Source organism: Tamandua tetradactyla, chromosome 15 (assembly GCF_023851605.1).
Source record: "Tamandua tetradactyla isolate mTamTet1 chromosome 15, mTamTet1.pri, whole genome shotgun sequence".
Classification (NCBI taxonomy): domain Eukaryota; kingdom Metazoa; phylum Chordata; class Mammalia; order Pilosa; family Myrmecophagidae; genus Tamandua; species Tamandua tetradactyla.
Window position 1 is genome coordinate 48,541,553 of NC_135341.1, and position 15,056 is coordinate 48,556,608.

Below are 15,056 nucleotides of genomic sequence, written 5' to 3' on the forward strand. Positions count from 1 at the left end.
GGCTCCAGAAAACAAAGTTGCCCAAAGACTGAAGATGGTACATTACAGATCTGTGACCGGGATCCAGTCTTATAACTCCAAGTCCAGGGCTCTTTCTGCTGCACTATCTTCCACAGCACCTAATAGTGCTAAACACACAATAAGCCTTTGGAGACTACTTGTTGATTGATAATGAAAGCATTTTAAAATATCCAACAGAGGGCGGGCCATGGTGGCTCAGCAGGCAGAGTTCTCGCGGAGACCTGGGTTTGATTCCCAGTGCCTGCCCATGAAAAAATATATACACATATATCCAACAGAGTGAGAAAGAGCTTGCTGACTCACCCTGTGACATCCAGCAACTCAGCAGGGCATTCCAGTCTATGGCAGCACCCAGAGAGAAGCATCTGCACCTTAAAGCTATATAGTCATGCCCACATTTGACCATAGCCCAGAGCACACAAATCTGGTCACTTCGTACTCCCCAGAGAGTTAAGAAACAAAATATATGTCCAGGGTAGTCCTCTTATTCCTCTGAGGGTTGTATCCAGAAGACAACTGAACAGACCAATAATATTAAGGAAAATACACTTCTGCCAGGTGCATGACCAATCCCAGTCCTCACGTTCGCTTTTGCAAAGCCAATCTGTCTCCATGGAACCTACCTAGCCCTTAATGAGGTGCTATCTTAATTCCCTCACAAGATCAAAATCAGAATGAGTCAAAGTTGTATGGTTATTTCCAGATTCATGATACCAGAGAGGTCACTTCAGAGCAATTCCTCATCTCCCTGGGTGGTAACTGCTTTACAGAGAAAAAGAAACACATGTCAGACATCAGGAAGCAAGTGAACAGAAGGTCTAGGCTAACCCCAGGAATCCTCACTCTCAAATTATAGTTCTCTTCACTGTATTCCATTGACTCTTTCTTACTAAAATGCTACTGAGTTCTCCTTCAGTTGTCTTCTCCCCCATCTCAGCTTTCTTGCTTCCAAGTACAGCTCCAAGCTCCTCTCCTTACTCCAGAGTTGCCCAGTCAATCTCTGCATCTTGGGGGAAGGAGCAGGCAAAATCTTTTCACTCTAAGGTCAAATCAGGCTCACTGACAACAGAAACAAAAGACCAAACAATCATGAGTCACATTCATGATCCTCCTCCCCAATAGTCTGTCTCTAAGAGAGCCACCCATCATTCCCTCATTTGTTCTTTCACTCAACATAATATTTATCAAACTCATGTGTTACATTGTCTTAGGTGCTGAAGATACAGTGGGGAAAAGGGGTATGGTCCCTGGCATCAGAGAATACTTTGGAGCATAGAAGCAGACACTGAACACATAATTACCTAAATAAATGGCTACCAAGAAAGTACAGGCACCTATGCAAATGAAGAACAAAGAAAACTAGTCTAGCCCAGAGGGTGAGGAAGGGTGCTCTAAAGACATGACATTTAAACTAGGTGGAAGGAGAAATGAAAATAAGCCAGGGGGAAGGATGGAAAGAACTTCACTGGGAGAGAGAAGCATGCACAACTGTGCCAAATCAGAAAGGAACTTGGTGAATTTTAATAACTGATGGAAGACCAGTCTAACTATGGGTGGGAATTGCAAGGGAAAGAGTGATCTAGAAGGCAAGGGGCTGGATCATGGTAGGCTTTATGTGTCATGTGAATTAATTTAGACATTATTTGAAGGGCTTGGGAAACCTTTGAAAGGCACACTCAGAGAAGTAATATGAACTTATTTTCATTTTAAAAAGATCACAGTGGCTGCTTTGGAAAGAAGATGAAGAGAGACTGGTTAAAAAGCATGCATAAAAGGCCAGATAAGAGATGGACTGGTGGTAGTAGCAAATGTGGAGAATGGAGTAGAGTTTATGGGCTTATGATGTGAGCAACTGACTGTTTGGTGGTGCCATTTAATGAAATCTGGAATAGAGAAGGAGAAACCAATTTGGGTTGGGGAAGCACCCACAATGAATAGGCAGGTAGGGAGTTCTGGCAAAAAAAGAGGGTTAAATAGAAAGGAGTAACTTTTGGAGTAAATAATTGAAGCCAGGGGAGAAGATTAGATTTCCCTGAGGGGGGTGTAGAATTGGGCTAGATCTTCAATATTTAAATGATCAGGTAGGAAAGAAGACTTCAGTGAAGCCTCAGATAGAATAGTCAAATAGAGAGGAATTTAAGAGAGAGTAGGCAATTCTGCCAAACCTTGATGAGTGGTCAAGTAAGTAAAGGGCTAAAAGTTTGTTTGGATTTGGTACCCTGGAAATCATTTACAATTTAGTAAAATCAGTTTTGGTGGAAGAGGCTGGGAGATACATGTTACAGCATATTGAGGAGTAATAACCTATATTGAAGACATTTGTCATGTATGTTCTTTACGATATCATGTCTCCTGGTTAAGCTTGTGACCCCAGCATCCCTAGAGAACCTTAATTGCTTATGAAATTAACTGCCCAAATTATCCACCAGGACTTTACAAATGTCAAAAAGAATTGCCTATATTGGTGATTTTGATATTCTTGTTGTAATTTTGAATCATATTTGAATCATCCTTACAAAATCTTTGGCTTACTTAAATATATCTGTGCACGCTAATCCACAGTTTTAAAAATTATAAGGATTCACAATGTCTCTCAAGCCTTCAAATGGCAAAAAATTGCCTATATTGGTGATTTTGATATTCGTGTTGTAATCTTGAATCATATTTGAATCATACTTACAAAATCTTTGACTTACTTAAATATATCTGTGCATGCTAATCCACAGTTTTAAAAATTATGAGGACTCACAGTGTCCCTCAAGCCTCCTCCCACAAGAATTCTGTAGGTCTTGATAGTGACATATTTGTATAGGAACCTGTTGAACAGAATAGCCCTTCTGTTGAGGAAGGAATGATAAGGAATAGGGAATAAAAGTATATTCTGTATAATACTTCAGATAAAAACTCTTACCCACACCATCAATCTCTTTTGACTTCTTGTATCTATTGTAATTTAAATTACCTCATTTTTATTTTGGGCAGCTGAACCATGTTCAAAAGCATTCACACATTCAAGATGGGGGATGGAGAAATAAAGTAGAACATTATGAATTCTTTAAATAGGGTTTAATTGCAAATGGTCTTACATGTTTATTCAGTTTATACGCTGAGAGCTAGTGGTGTGGAATTGAAATAGGCTAAGTGGCTATTGGCTATTAAATCTCATGTGTAATGGGAATATTCAAATCTGTATTGTACATTTGTACAGCACTTAGCTTACAAAATGCTTTCACATACACTGTTCAATTCTCTCAACAACAATGTCAAATGAACAGGGCAGAGGTTATCATCTCCAGTTTACAAACCTTAGAAATGACAGTCAGAGAATTCAGAAGACCTAGTCAGTGTCAGAACTCGGGCTTCCTGTCTCCAAGTCCAGTGCTCTATCAATAAAACCACACTTCCTCTCTGAGTTTATTTGATTCATTACAATTAGCAGTCTCTAGACCTGACTCAAGCCACCGCAGTGAGTTTCTGGGTACTCAACACTCCCAGATCATGTCGTGAGAAACTTATTTTCTTCCTTGGTGGAAAAAATCTTTTCCTTCCTTCTGACCCCCTTTTCAATAGGTTGGGGAAGACGGAAGGGACACAAGGAACTTCAAGGAAAAAAGATCTCCCTCCTCTTCTGCTTAATGTGGCTCTATTCTGTTGGGCAGAGCTGTATTGATTAAATACCTTATTAGGTACTTTCTCCCACACATTCCTGGTTTTTTTCTTCCTTGAATTACTATCTTCTTTTATTTTAGTCCCCACAGAAATTCAGTATATTCTTGGCACTTCAGCTTGGCATATTCACTCAGCATTACAGACTGTTCAGTCAGCCCCAGTCAGCTCTCACTAGCTCCACATCTCTTATTCTGTGCCACAGATAGTGCAAACCCCACTAGACCCTTACTCACTCTTTCAGAACCACGGACAGCGTTTACACTTTTTCTCTGCACTCCACACTTCACCCCTGGACAACAGATTAGCCCAATATTCTCTCTTCATCATTCAGAGATAGGTCATGCTCAGCAAGGATTCCTCCAGCCCCACTTCTTTAGCACCAGGGACAACTCAGGACTATTCAATTCCAAAGATGACTCTGTCATATTCTTCTGGTGCCACAGACAACTGATGTTTAGTTTCTGACAACTCAATAGAAGCATGGACAGTATGGTTTCACTTTCATCACTTCAGTTTATTACACTTTCCCAGTGGCATCACAATTTCAATCAAATTCTGTCTCTTCCCCTGGACAGGTTATTCACATGTCTTGTGCCCTATCATTCCAATCAGGTATCCAACAATTAAAATTTTCAGGGCAGTGGACAGCTAGACTAGACACATCCCAGCTGAGCTGTCTAACAATGCTGACATCCCAGGAACAAACTTTTCCAAGTCTTTACAAGTCTGGGAACCTCCACTAAACCAAGATATTTACTCCCACATACCTATTACCATGGAGAGCCCAGTAATATCCCCAGTGCTAAAGCTGACTCAATTACTTGTTCCATGAACTAGAGAACCTAACTCTCAGCACTAGGAACCACACAATTTCACTCAGGCATACCAACAGTTCAGTTACTATTTTTCAGCACCAGTTTAGTCAGTCAACCTCATTCAGCCCTGGAGATACCTCTCCAGTACACTCAGTGCCATGAACGGTTCAACCACATTCTCAGTTCTAGTAACAACTTTACAATATACTTGCTGTTCCACCAGGCAGTCAAGTCATTCTAGCAGAACCTGAAACATCTCATTAACATGGTCCTGTTCTTTTACTACTTCCAATAATTAACTTAGTCATGTTTGCGGTTTCACAGTATCCCAGTCACCCTCTTTCCATGGCTCAACAATCTAGTCACATCCTTTCCACTCCATGGCACTTACTCACACACACACCCTGGCTCTCCCTGACTAAAATCCTTCCCAAGACTAGAACATGGCTCAGGTGTTCTTCTTAAAACTTTTCTTCCTGCTGTTTTCATGACACTGACATATCTTTGTTCTTCTCCTTCCTTTTTTGGCTCCAGCATCTCTGTTTTGCTTCTCCACCCCCACAACCCTCCAGGTTCCAGCTCTCATTTTCCCCCTCCCAGTTTTGAAAACAACTTTTGATTTTAAAAACCCTCTGCCCTGAATTGTTTTGAATGGAAGACATGTGTTTTTCAGTAATACCTGATATGGTCAGTTTCTACCTACAGATACCTACCGTTCCGGTATTTGTACCTTCTTTTTCCCTGTCTTCCTCAAACCCAATCCTAATGGTAGATGAAAAACACTAGCAGAACTCCATAGATATTTGAAGTATACCCATTCAGAATCTGTTGAACTTATTCATTTATTTATCCAACAAATATTTGTTGGTCCTCTATGTGCCAAGCACTGTTCTCAATGTTGGAAATTCAACAATTAACCAAACAGACCAAATCCATACTTTCTGGAAGAAGGACACAGGTAATAAACAAACAAAATACCAGCTATTAGATTGTAAAAAGTGCTATAAATAATTAATAATAAGAAGAGTTAAAGAGATAGAGAATGGCCAAAGGCTATTATTTGGGAAATGATAGTCAGGGAGGCTTTTCTAACAAAGCATTCTCTGAATGAGTCACATGGTTATATGTGAGAAGAGAATTTGGGGCAGAAAGAAAAGCAAGTTCAAAAATCTTGAGACAATAGTTGTGTCTTTCACAGATATTTCTTGTTGTGTCCAAGAAATAGCAAGTTGGTAAGTATGGCTGGGTTGCAGTGCGTAAGAGAGTGATATGATGTGAGTTCAGAAACAGTATAGGAACACACTACAAGATTTTAAACATAGAAGAGACATGTTCTGACTTATGTTTTTAAATGATCACTCTGGTTGCTGTAGAAAATGTAGGCTGCAAGAGGTTGGGAGAATGTTAGCCATGAGACCAGTTGCGAGAATATAACAGGAGTCCAAGCAAGAGATGGTGGTGCGGGGGGCTGGATTGGACATTGTGGTAGCAGTGGCTGTGGTGAGAAGTGGACAGCTATACTTTAGAGGTAGGGTGACTGGAATTTTCTGACGGACTGAGTGTGAGGTTTGAGAGAGAAAACTCCCTCCAAAGTTTAAAGGCTTGGGGTCTGGTATACCAGGTGGATGTCATTTTCATTTAATGGAATGGAAAGACTATGATAGCATCAGGTTTGGGTAAAGAAATCAACAGTTTGATTTTATACATCTACCAAGCATCCAGGTGGGAGTGATGAGAGGACAGGTGAATACAGGATCTTGAATATAGTTGAAAGGCTGGGGCTGAAAATATAAATTTAAATTCCTATTTCAAATGTGGCCCCAGAACATCTAGGGTGTCATCACAGCTTCAGTCCTTTTCTCCTTTAGGAAGGAAGGGTCTGGGAAGCTGGTTGGATGAGTTGGCTGAGGTCCACAGCTGCATTTAAGCTCCCAAAGATTAGGGGTTTATAGCTTATTTACTGCTATAGCCTCAGGATAGGTCAGAAACCACAAACAGAATGTGAATATCTTTAGGAGTTTGATCTTCAAAATCAGTCAAATTCTGCGTTTTGTTACCACCCCACATGTAGGTTCACAGGGGATTCCGGTTAGGATTTTGCAAACATATGGAACAAGAGGACAATTTTTAAATCATCATGCACTGTTAAATCACTTTACATCTCAGGAAATGTAAGGGGCACTTGGTTTAAACAGCAAAAGTAAGCTCATGAATTAATCACTATAGGAAATGATCAAAATCTTATTCATATGCTTTTCCAAAAACTTTATATTAAGAGGAAAATATCCAATTAGAGAAAGTAAATACTTTCATTTTTTGAAGAAGAAAAAAATATCATTATGCTGCCAAGTTGAGAGCATCAGGCGAACAGTGCACCCTCAGTTGGCAAGTGCAGCCATGTGTTCAGGAGCTAGGCCTTCTACTCTATCTTCCTGCCACATCAGGAATGACTGTCACGTCTCAAAATCATGTCACCACATAATAAAGGGAATAATAAAGTGTGTCTGCCACACTTTTTAACAAAAGAGCTTTAATGGTGAAAATTGTACCAGCATCGTTTTTCTCATAGAACACCTGGTTTTAGCTGGCAGCACACCAAAATTCTGCAGAACACATTGGAGAAATGCAGGATGAGATGAGTCCTCTCAAAGTCCTGTGACTGATTGTCCAATGTAAGTGAGTGGGGTTGCCTGTGAGAGGAATTTCTGCAGGCCTGGTCTGGTTCTCAGGAGCTGACATCAGAGAATGCCTCCACGACAGAGAGAAAAACACTTGGCCTCCACCCATCACTGAGCTAATCTCCTCCACCCAGCACTGAGGTTGATGTTAAGGAAGCTTAACTTTCCTCTAGAAAATCCCATGGGCTCTGGAAGCCGTGGTGTCTTTAGAAGAGAGCAATAAGGAGAGGCCCTCACTCTTGCAACACTGAGAGGGCAAAAGCAATTCAAGCCCTATTGGCTCCTCTTGGAAGGGCTAAATCTGAATGTTCACTGAATAGTGAGGCTCGCTTAGCAAGAAAAGCTGCTGGGCTGGAGAGGATATATCTGAAAATACTCAGGCAAACTATTTCAAAGTCAGGGCTGAGCTGAGGCTGAAGTAGAATAGAAGTTTCTTGGATGGCTTCTCAGTCATCAATTCAAAAAGTGAATCTCAGGCCCAGCTCTCATCAGCCACTGCTGATGCCTTCCCCTTGCCTTCAAATAGACCCAGAAATAAGAGCTCCCAATTAGGGCTACAAGCAGCTGCATTAGAGCCAAGGACTATGGCAGTCCCTATTGTCACCTGCCCATGTTCCCAGGACCCAGCTCAGAAGTTACTAGCAAACAGCTCCCTTATACATCAGCTTCCTTCATCTCTCGGTTTTCTCTGGCCACTGCTGTCATTTTTATAGAGTTAATAGCTGTAGAGAGACCCTCAACCAATGACGAAAGGGATTGGTAGATAAAGCCTCAGCATCCTCATCCCTCCATGAAACAATTCTAAGCCTTGGTTGCTCACAGCTGTCCCTTCCACATTGCGATTTTCCCCATTGTGGTTTCAGTATATTACAGATCAGCATAAGAAATTAAATGGGAATTTGGGAGGAGTTTTGTGGAAACCACAGAGGACATGTAAAGTCCAGCATACGACACAGAAGAAGTTTAGACACTCAGAAATGTGTAAACATATGTATACTATTGTACAATATCAACATATTTTATCTTTTAATGCCATAAATATGCACAACTTCTTTTTAAAGTTAAAATAGGCTGGGGCCATTCACAGAGAGAGAGAGACATATTAGAAAGACAGGTTATTAGAAAGGAGCAGGGAGATAATAATGAATTCAGTTTGGGGCATGTTGAATTTGATGTGCACATGATACACTGAAATGGAGAAGCCCAACTGTGTCTGGATCCCAAGGATATAATAAGAGCTTAAGATAATGATTCTGGGTTCATCTACATATAGATGAGAACTGAAGCCATAGGTGAGATGTTCCCAGTAGACTGGGCCAGACAGACCCAAGTTTGAGTACATATGTGATTTTGGAAAAGCTAACTTTACCTCGCAGGTTTCTCATTTCTCTACTGGACACAATACTTCATAGGGTATAGTGATGGTTAATGTACTAATGCATGCAAATTGCTTAATCCAGAGTCTGGAACATAGTGGACTCTCAGCAAATGCCAGCTATTATCAGTGCTGTTGCTGCTGCTACTATTGTAATTATTTAAAAAATAATAATAAAACAGCATAAAATAGAGCCCAAGCATTCACAATTAGATATAGGAGAAATTGAGGAAGGGGAGATTGAGAAGGAGCAGACAGAAAATTTGAAAAATCAAGAGAGTGTGTCAGAGCACCCAAAGAGAGAGTGTTTTAAGAAGAAGGAAGTGGCCAGAATGGCCAATAAGCCCATCAAGCTAAGGCTGAGAAGGGTCCCTTATATTTATCTACAAGACGGTCTCTTGTATCCTTGCAAAGAGGCATTTTTTGAAGTAGTGATGACAAAAGTCAAGCTGCAAGCTTTGAAGAGTGATGTCAGGAGATAATGAGTGGAAACAAGTTCTTTATGAAACCTGGCAGAGAATAAGAACAGAGAGGAGGGAAGATCTGGAGGCTGTATATGGAATAGAAGTTTTTAAAGATGAAAGAATATGAGCATCTCCGTGTGCAGATAAGGACTCAGTAAAGAAAGCGGGACAGAGAAATGAGGTAGAGAGGAATAAGACCCAAAGCAGAAGAAAGGACTGGCTTTAGCTAGTAAGCAAAGATACCTCCTCTGTTGTAATAAGAGAGATAGAAACACAAAAGGTTGCAGATGAAGTAATTTGGAGGTTTAGGGGCAGGAAGTTGAGGGAGTTCTGTATTCAAGTAGGAAGCATGATTATTAGCTTACTGCCAGGGGAGACTGGGAATAATCAGAAAAACTGGAGAGTCTTTGAAACATCGGACTAGAAGAAGCTGCTGATTCCCATATAATGTTCCTCATAAGCTCTCAGCAATACAAGTTCATAGAAACCTGAATTAGATGGATCAAGATTGGCCTAAGTTTGGAACTTGGGACAAGGACCAGGGAGTGGTAAAAATGGTAGACCACAGGATCTCAGCTGGATCTGTAGAGAAACATTCAAAAGAGGGAGCCAGTAGATAAAGAGAAAGTAACCTGAAAATCCAAATAGAGTTTGAAGAGGGGTAGAAATGCAGTAGAAAATGCCAAGAAATAAAAGGTTGTAATCAGAAAGTAAGATGAGACTTGAGTATCTAAGTAGATTATGACACAGACTTTGATGAGTGAGGGAGAATGCCTGAGGCTCCATGGTTATAGTAATGAGGAGAAAGAGTTGTATGGCTAAACAAGCCATCTGGTGTGGGGATAAGGCGCGGTGGTTCTTTAAATAATGATACAGGATGAAGGAGCAATGAATTAGAAGCTTATGGGGAGCAGACACAATCCTGAGCCACTCAGAGCAGAAGGTAGTAAACAGCCCCTCCCCACCCCACCACAGAGAACACTGCCAGGGAAGTGGGTGCTGGAGGGAGTCCATGGTAAGATAAGGAAGAAGCTGGAGGCCACGGTTGGGGGAGCTGCTCTAGCAAGCAAGGTGGTAGGGGTGGGAGGGAGAAGGCCAGTGAGCATGGTATTAACTCTCTGTGGTTATGTCCACTCTCATAAGAGTATGAATTTTTTTTTCCTGTAGAAGAATGAGAAGATGGAACTCCCCTTTGGAACTACCAGCTTCCATCGGTTCACTCCAGAGGTGCTGATGAAGATTGAGAAGCAAATTGCTGCCAGGAGGGCAGCAAAGAAAGCCAGAGATAAGCACACAGACCAGGAGGACCAAGAAGAGAAGTGTCGGCCCCAGTTGGACTTGAAAACCAACAGCCAGCTGCCCAGGTTCTATGGTGAGCTCCCAGAAGAACTTGTCGGGGAGCCCCTGGAGGATCTGGACCCCTTCTATAAAACACACAGGGTAAGGTTCCCAGCTGCAATGTCTGCTCTCAGCTCTGAGGGAGGCAGTCTCCATCCCACCCAAAGCAGGAAGTCTCCTGCACCTGGGTGATGTTGTAATCTGCTAAGACTTCAGCTAATGAAAGACAGTCTAACGCACTTCTTTAACACCCTCTTTGAATCTTCCATGGTATTTATGCTAGAAGCTGATTGAACCCAAATCCTCAAAGGCAGTCACAACTACTGCTGAGCTTTCAGGGAAAGTCTCTTGAAAGAGCCTAGGGCCTATAGAGGTGTTGGCTCTCTTTGCAGGTGGGGATCATAGATTTTGAGGTTGGGGGGAGGGGACAGTGGAGAAGGACAGAAATCAATCTTATTTAAGCCAGTGGTTCTCAAAGGGGAGTCTTGGAACCCCTGGAGTCCCTAAAATCCTTTTAGTTTATGAGGTCAAAACTATTTCATAATAATAATAGATGCCATTTGTTGTTATCACTCACATTCTCTTGTGAGCAAACAGTAATGAATATACAATAGAGGCTGTTGCTATCGGATGACGTCATTACTCTAACTACCGGAATGTGTGCTTGTATGTTCCTATGTTTTAAGATTTGCTCAGTTTTCATTTCTAACATGATAAATACATATAATTGGGTCTTTAATGTGTCTCAAAGTTGTCCCAAAACACAGATGAGGTTCTACACAGACACATAAAAGCTCTTTGGAATTCTCAATAATTTTTGAGAGTATAAGTGTCCTGAAATAAAAAGTTTAAGAACCACTAGTTTAAATAAGACCTGCTCCTTGGCAATTACTCTGCCTTTATTGGGTCTTGTATGTTCACATAGCAGGAAAAATGGTTTAAGTGTGTTTGGGAGTTGGAAGGGGCAGGAATCAGCCATCTCATATATGGTTTGTAGAGATAATTAAAAGGTATGGGAATAGCTTTTTCCCTTGTCAAAACTCCTCATCTTCCTAGATTCTCAGAGGAAGGAACAAGGAGAGAGTTAAGGGGGAGAACACTTAGGAGGTAGAGAACAAACTGGAGCATCACAAAATCAGAGAAGTTCCTCTGGTCAGAAGAGGAATTAAATACAATCAGAACTCCACCCCCAGTTGCCAAAATCCCTTCCTCTGGCACAGTGCATCTTACTAACTACCTATCTGCAGGGCATTCCCAGAGAACTCAGCTTGGTGTACAGCCAGCTATGGAGACTGGTGTCTTGCTAGGAGAGTCAGGACAAGCTCTAAGTCTCGGCGCTTAAACTCTCGGCACATCTTTTGACTCTCTTTGCCCCATGGTTCCCAGAGCTCTTACTCAAAAGCCTGAGATGATGCCACTTATACTTAAGAACATGTTTGCATGAAGATGCTTGTTTCTCACCAGAGGTTATGTTTTGTTTTGCTTTTAGACATTTATGGTGCTGAACAAAGAGAGAACCATTTCCCGGTTTAGTGCTACTCGGGCCCTGTGGCTATTCAGTCCTTTCCACCCGATTAGAAGAATGGCCATCAAAGTGTCTATCCACTCATATCCTTTGCACAGTTGCTTCTGCATATTAGAATTAGACTTTGCCCAGTGTGTCCAATTCTTTCTTTAGAGTTTAGCAATAGAGCTTTTTTCCCATTGAATTCAGAGACAATGATATCATTAAGTTGAAAAAAAAATTGTGTCTCTAATGTGCCCAATACCCCAGAGTAGGTGTTCATGCACTCCACAGATGGGTTTGGGCTCACCCCTCACACTAACCTGGACACACCTGTGGAAGCACAAATGAAAAATGTCCTTTTAATAAAAGAGTTTGCTGACGCACCCAGGCACATTCTCACCATTGTGTGTGGCCTGCTGCTCTCCCATTCATACACACAACATAAGAATCAGTAAAGGAGTCCCAAAACTTCTTTGGGCAGGTGAGATAGGCATGGATTGTTACTGATACTGAGTGCCCTAACCATGCTGTGGGAACAAAAGAAAGCACATCCCAGAGGGCGAAGAGAACAGACCATTATGGGGAGAGCACAAATGGTCTCAGCAAGATCATATTGGTCATGGGGCACTGTCAACATCACAAGTTGTTCCAGAAGTACTAGCAGGTTAAAATTTTCAGTAACTCAAGTTTCATGCTATTGGAGAATGTAATGATTAGAGAAACATTGGCCAAATATCTGTATTATATTAATTCCTTCAGCTAGCTTCAAAAGCTGCCCCCAATTTTTTCCAAGGCAAGACAAATAGTAGAATAAAGACACCTTGGCTTAATTTCCAAGGCTCTCCTCTGGTGACTGTCCAAACTGGCAGTTCTTAATGCAAATTCAGCCCTCGCTTCCAGACGGAAGACCATGCAAGAACAGCATGGTCTCAGCTCCTGACATGGTGGCCAGCTTCTTCTTAGAAGACTCCAGTGAAAAGCAGCTCTCTCCTCCACTCTGAGACAGCTTGTTGAATTCCTGGACAGTCCTGAGTGAGCTGAAAACCCTGCACACCAGTCACCAGCTTGCTCAGTATGAAACTGCACTGCTTGGGAAGTTGTTTCACATTTTCCCTTTCCATATTTTATCTTCATGGTTAGCCAGTGAGAATTATATTTTTTTAATTGAAGAAAATTAAGAAAATAATTAATTGATTTTCAGATTCTATACAAGTCTATTTAATGAAAATAGTAGGCCCCCACCTGCTACATACCTCCTAAGAATTAACACTGTTGTAGGTACAGAAAGCTTTGAAGTAGATATTAACATCCCCATTTTATACATGATGAAACTGAGGCTCAGAGGTATTAAGAAAATTTCCAAAGTCACATGGCTAGTTAACAGGTCAAACCTGCAGCCTGCCTAGAGCAATATCTGCAAAGAGGAACTAAGCAGTTAATGAAAATGAATTAGAGTAATTATTCTCTCAGGGTATTATCCCTACTCGGCTTTTTGAACATATGTGATTACATAAAAATTACAAATAAAGAGAAACATCAAACATACAAATTCCTCTCCATGGATCATGGTTAAATTACATCTGGATAAGTTAGGAACAGTTCATTAGAAATAAAACCCCACCTCTTGAGATACGATGAGTAAATAATTGCTTGGTGGAGTCACAGCTAGACAGAAAAGTCGTTGAGGTGTCCTCCTCAACAAAAGTCTGCATTTGTATTTCAAAGTTCACGAATATGATAGATCCAACCTCAAAAGATTCTCTTTAAGGCACAGAATTCTCAGGGTGCTATTATTGATATTTCATTAAAATTAAAACTCTACTCACCTTTTTCTATGAATGTTTTCATAAGTCATATTATACCTTATGTATCATATTATTTTTAAAGGTTTGTGGCATTGGAGACATGATTTTAATTTAATTCTTAGTTAACATTTTCCCCCATATGAACACATTTCTGAAATTAATTGCAAATCAACAGGAAAATGTGGTCTAATTAGCAGAATTTCCCTTTTCAAAATAGATGTGTTCCTAAGTAACTATAAAACAGGGCACATAAAAGGCATTTACAGAAAGCTAAAATAGATTTAAAATGCTTCTGCTCAAATTGAAACTATAGAAAATGAACACTGCACTCTCTGTAGGTCAAGTTTATCTTCAGATTTTGTTTTTCTTTAGAAAGTAATTGTTAAGAGTGCAGCCAGTTCTGAGAAAATTGTGCAAGTGAGAGAAATTTGTCTTTGGATTTTCCCCACCATCTTTTCTTCCCATCCTTTTGGCCCCTTCCACTCACCTTCCTTTACAGTGTCTCCTTCCCCTGCTGGCATTCCTTTTGTCCATCCTCTACTCTTAAGAGTCTCACCTCTAGCTCTTTAGAGTACCCCACCACAGCCCAATCCTATGTGAGATTTTCTCATTGAGCCATTTCACTTCCCTGGGCCTGCCTCCACCATTCCCAGCCAAAAGAACATTTTCTCAGTGTAACGGTCTCAGCAAAATTAGGAAAATAATCCAACGAAACTAAATTCCCATGAAAACTTGCCCCTCCTTGACTAACTTGCGAGGGGTACTGTGTCTGTCTCTTGGAATAAAAGAGACATTTGCTAAATCACCGGATAAAATTTCAGGCCACCTTGTGTCATGAAATATAAGCTTCAAGGCAGAAGGCTATTTTGGAAAAGAGATTATATTTTCTTCCATCTAGCTCAGGGCTCTGTTATCAAACAGCTCTGAGTTCATATCTCAGTACCACGGTTGACTAGCTGTATGACTTTGGAAAAGTTATTTAAGCCTTGTTGGTCTATATCCTCAGCTTCAAAATGTAGCTAATAACACCCACTTGTAGGTTAGTTATACTAGAAATAATTTGGACAAAGCACTCAGGCCAGGGTAAGCACTCAGTAAACGTTAGTGGCTATTATGTGACAAAACCCAAAGCTGATATTAGCTAGGAGCGATGAATGTAATCATTCAGCATCAAAATGATCACAGACATTAGTCAATGTGGTGGCTCTCAGCTTTTCCTTAACACAGGGCCCTCAGGTGGTTTGGTTATTTTATTACAGTCACTATTTTGGCCAATTGTGTATGCATGGCCCGAACTGATCTGCCAGACAGAATAGAGTGAGTAGATTTAATCTCATGACTGTGCCTTCTTCCCTTTTTGTCCTTTTCTCTTCCTTCACTTGGT

General features: G+C 40.9%; 1 protein-coding gene across 1 annotated transcript in view; it reads left to right on the forward strand.

Moving 5' to 3' along the window:
- The first annotated feature begins 10,201 nt into the window (after positions 1-10,201).
- Positions 10,202-15,056, forward strand: part of SCN10A (sodium voltage-gated channel alpha subunit 10) — a 133,572-nt gene continuing 128,717 nt past the window's right edge. Inside the window, 3 exon segments of the mRNA XM_077128630.1 lie at positions 10,202-10,462; positions 11,850-11,977; positions 14,909-14,989. Of these exon segments, the coding sequence (XP_076984745.1) occupies positions 10,202-10,462; positions 11,850-11,977; positions 14,909-14,989 (470 nt within the window).